Source organism: Kryptolebias marmoratus, linkage group LG20 (genome assembly GCF_001649575.2).
Source record: "Kryptolebias marmoratus isolate JLee-2015 linkage group LG20, ASM164957v2, whole genome shotgun sequence".
Taxonomy (NCBI): domain Eukaryota; kingdom Metazoa; phylum Chordata; class Actinopteri; order Cyprinodontiformes; family Rivulidae; genus Kryptolebias; species Kryptolebias marmoratus.
This window is the reverse complement of record NC_051449.1, coordinates 20,452,668-20,456,642: the sequence shown is the minus strand read 5'-3', so window position 1 is coordinate 20,456,642 and position 3,975 is coordinate 20,452,668. Positions and strand designations below refer to the sequence as shown.

The 3,975-nt window shown below is 48.4% G+C and overlaps 1 protein-coding gene across 2 annotated transcripts in view; it reads left to right on the top strand.

The window, feature by feature from the left end:
- Window positions 1–3,975, top strand: part of LOC108238336 (phosphatidylinositol 3-kinase regulatory subunit gamma) — a 6,870-nt gene extending 2,895 nt beyond the window's left edge. For both annotated transcript variants that reach the window (XM_017420346.3, XM_025006850.2), the window contains exons 2-10: window positions 31–151; window positions 241–339; window positions 905–1,085; window positions 1,221–1,337; window positions 1,425–1,567; window positions 1,655–1,831; window positions 1,935–2,009; window positions 2,095–2,265; window positions 2,356–3,975. In XM_017420346.3, the coding sequence (XP_017275835.1) occupies window positions 31–151; window positions 241–339; window positions 905–1,085; window positions 1,221–1,337; window positions 1,425–1,567; window positions 1,655–1,831; window positions 1,935–2,009; window positions 2,095–2,265; window positions 2,356–2,629 (1,358 nt within the window). In that variant the 3' untranslated portion in view covers window positions 2,630–3,975. The remainder of the gene's footprint in view (window positions 1–30; window positions 152–240; window positions 340–904; window positions 1,086–1,220; window positions 1,338–1,424; window positions 1,568–1,654; window positions 1,832–1,934; window positions 2,010–2,094; window positions 2,266–2,355) is intronic.

The window sequence follows — 3,975 nt, the reverse complement described above, 5'->3', positions numbered from 1 at the left end:
CCCCCCCCCCCCCCTTTTTTTTGTGCGCAGCTCTTCCTCCCAGGTCAACAAAGCCCGCCATGTCGGCCGTGAACAACAACAACAACGGCTGCCTTTCGCCGCCTGCGTGCTCGCTGCAGGACGCCGAGTGGTACTGGGGCGACATAACGAGGTAACGCGTCCTTACCACCTTTTAGTCGGGATTGGAAATTGCTGCCAAAAGGCTTGTGTTTGAGACCCGCCAACTGATTCTCCTCGCAGGGACGAGGTGAACGAGAAGCTCCGGGACACGCCTGACGGCTCTTTTCTGGTGCGTGACGCATCCACGAAGCTGCAGGGGGACTTCACGCTGACTTTGAGGTAAGATGGAGAACATTAACAGTTCATAATTAAAGGCGTATTTCTTGACGGAAAGCATATCGCCCGCCACCTTCCATGCCAGAGTTGTAGCTGCTTTGGTCAAACCTTGAAAGCAACAATACGTGTTGCGGATGACTCTCAGCTACCGCCACGTCAAATTTTAGCTCAGTATCTGCAAAAATGACAGATACAGCCATTTTTGTTTGCCACGGTTGATGAGCTGTGGCGGCAGATGTACGTCCAGTGATCACTTTCTTGTGGGTCATGTGTCAAAGCACGTGGAGGGGGCTCCGAACTATTAACACGCTTAATTTTAGCTTAATATCTGTCAAATTCCCCAAGTTTTCAGCATTTTTCTGTTTGCTATGATTGATTATCTGTGGCAGCCATTTTGAATCGGTTGTAGATGAACATAAGATGGCAACTTTGTGAGAGTTTGAATGAAATCCGTGCAGTGGTTCATGAGGTATTTTGCTAACATGACAAATACAACATCATCTTGGCTCACAGTGGACAGTAACCCTTTTTTTTTTTTTTTTGCGCCTTGCTGTTTCCCCTCGAGCAGAAAAGACGGGCACAACAAGCTGATCAAGATCTACCACCATGACGGGAAGTACGGCTTCTCGGACCCCCTGACTTTCACGTCGGTGGTGGAGCTCATCTGGTACTACCAGCACCACTCGCTGGTGGAGTACAACGCCACGTTGGACCTGATGCTCACTCACCCCGTGTCCTGCTTCCAGCAGGTTAGCTGAGCAGTGCTTTCACTATCCCCCCCTCTTTGAATTTCAAAATAAAAGCCAGACGCCGGTTTTGCGAGAAAGGTAGTTTTTTTTTTTTTTTTGGTTTATTTTTTGATTGAATGCCGTTTTTGACTTCAGGTGAAAGAAAACAGCGTCAACGTGGCCGGGAGGAAGCTGAAGAAGGTGCACACTCAGTACCAGGAGAAGTCGAAGGAGTTCGACCGTCTCTACGAAACCTTCACCAAGACCTCCCAGGTCCGTCCACCTTTCCGTTCAGTTGTCGAAGGGTCGAACTCCGACCCAAGAGGGCGGCTCTGACGGGATCTCTTCTCTGTGATGCAGGAGATCCAGATGAAGCGCACGGCGATCGAGGCCTTCAACGAGACGATGCTCATCTTCGAGGAGCAGTGTCGCGAGCAGGAGCGCTACGGGGAGGAGTTTGAGAGAAATGGTCACTCCGAGGGCGACGACAACGACTTGGAGAGGTGCTCAAACACGACCTGCTTTCCAATATTGCTGTTGGATCGTATCCTGTTTATTCAGATCGTTGACGTTTTACGTGGTCTTCCCAGCTTCCTGATACATTACGAGAAGCTGAAGTGCCGTCTTGGGGAGATCTATGACAGCAAACTTAACCTGGAGGAAGACTTGAGAACACAAGTGGAGGACTACAGGGAGACGGACAGGAGGATGAACAGCTTGCGGCCAGACCTCATCCAGCTTCGCAACATCAGAGACCAGTACCTCAAGTATGTATTGGACCTGTAGTAGCGCATTAACAAAGTCGCTATAAGCGGAGTTGCTTAATTTTTGCATTCAAAGTAAAATAATCTCATCACTGTCTTCCTGCAGCTGGCTCAATCACAAGGGCGTACGGCAGAAACGCATCAACGACTGGCTCGGGATCCAGAGAGACAGCCTCGACGAGTAAGTTCTCCTGCGGCTGAAAGCAAATGGGTGCAACAGAGGAGTTTTTGAATTCAAGTCTCCGTAATGCCTCTTGTTGTTTCAGCACGTACGTGTTGAAGGGCGACGAGAAGAATTTGCCCCATCAGGACGAGACAAATTGGTTTGTTGGGGAACTGAGTCGAACGCAGGCAGAGGAGATCCTCCAGGGTAAAGCTCCCGGAACGTTCCTGATCCGCGAGAGCAGCAAGCAGGGCTGCTACGCCTGCTCCGTTGTGTAAGTTCACCGCAGAAGAAGACACTCGGGACACATCTGGCGGGGCTTTCGGCGACGCCCAGTAACGTCCTTACTCTGTGTTTGTTTCAGCGTGAACGAGGAGGTAAAGCACTGTATGATCTACAGCACGCCGCACGGGTACGGCTTCGCCGAACCCTACGACGCTCACTGTTCGTTGAAAGACCTCGTCCTGCACTACCGCCTGCACTCCTTAGCGCAACACAACGACGCCCTGGACGTGCGGCTGTCGCACCCAGTCCACGCCAAGGCCGCAGCGGCTTCGTCTCCACAAACTGAGGAACACAAACTCTTACAGACTCCAAAGCACACGTCGGGGCTCCCGCCCGCCGCTCCCGAGATGTGATCTAGCGGCGAGAGACTGCTTCCTGTATCCTGTGAGAAGGACTGCATTAAAGGTGCATTGTGTAAAAAAAAAAAAAAAAAGAAAAGAAAATTTGCACTACAGTGATTCCATCGGTTTTCGTGAATGGGATCTCACAAATTGAAGTGGGACTGGAACTTGAATGTCGAGACTGTTTCAACCTATTGTTTTTTTTTTAATATTGCTGTTCGTTCAAAGGGCCCTTCCTCTGGTGGTGGGGGGGGGGGCAGGGACCTGGAATATCTTCACTGGCATCAGGTGCTCCGCCTTTTGAGCTGATATCGCTGGAGTTCGTCCGTTTTTTTTCCCCCGAATGAGAACTGACTCAGCCGATACGTTCATATACGCGCACGAGAGAGACGGAAAGACAAAAACGGTGCTGTCGACCAGTTCGTATCCGCCTGGTGGGCTGAAACAGTTTCGGGATACAGCGCCACGTGTAATTACGCTAAAAGTCGTGGCGCTTCTTAACCACTCGCCCCTTTATACCAGATGTTCATATACAGAGGATAATTATGTAGCATTAACATACTGTAGAAAACCATAGTAAAGGCATACTCGATGTTATACCCATTGACCAAAGTACTTAATAGTGAGCAAAACTACATCCATGTTTAGTGTGGTAATTGCATTTTGGCAAGGGTAGAGCAACTTATGTACACCTGCTGATGTGCTGATCAAAACATAATCTGAAGTACTGTATGTTATATTCTGTTACTCAAAGAAGTATAAGCTTTTTGTATTCTATATATATTTTTTCTATAAACACGCCACAAGACGAAAGCTTGAAGAACGTGCAATCCAGCAGTATTTCTATTGTTGCAATGTAGGATGGCGGTGGTGGTGGCGGCGGCGGCGGCGAAGGTAATGCTGTTATGAGAGGTTGACATTTGCCACAAAAAAAAAAATGCACTCTCCCCCCCTTCCCCCGGTGGTTGTCGGGATGATGTGGCCTCCGATGTTTGTGTGAACTGCCTGAGGTCCGGAAGTATCCTGCCTCCATTACTTGAACTGTGGCATTGCTCTAGCTATGAATGTTTTTTTTGTTTTTTGTTTTGTTTTGTTTTGTTTTTTTCATAACATGCAGCCTACATAGCTTAAGAGGAAAGGAATCCACGTTGAACTTGGCACATTTTTCAAGTTAAAGGACAATAGACACTTTGCATAGAGATACCGTGAAATGTATTTCTGACGTTGGTTTGTGGAAGGAGGTTGATGAATCCTCTTGAGGAAAAATTACTCCACTGGAGGACTAAAGCCGAGCAATGTGAGATCCTGACCTTTATCTTGCTGAAAGACAATAAACTGAAAAGAGTTTTGTCAATTAA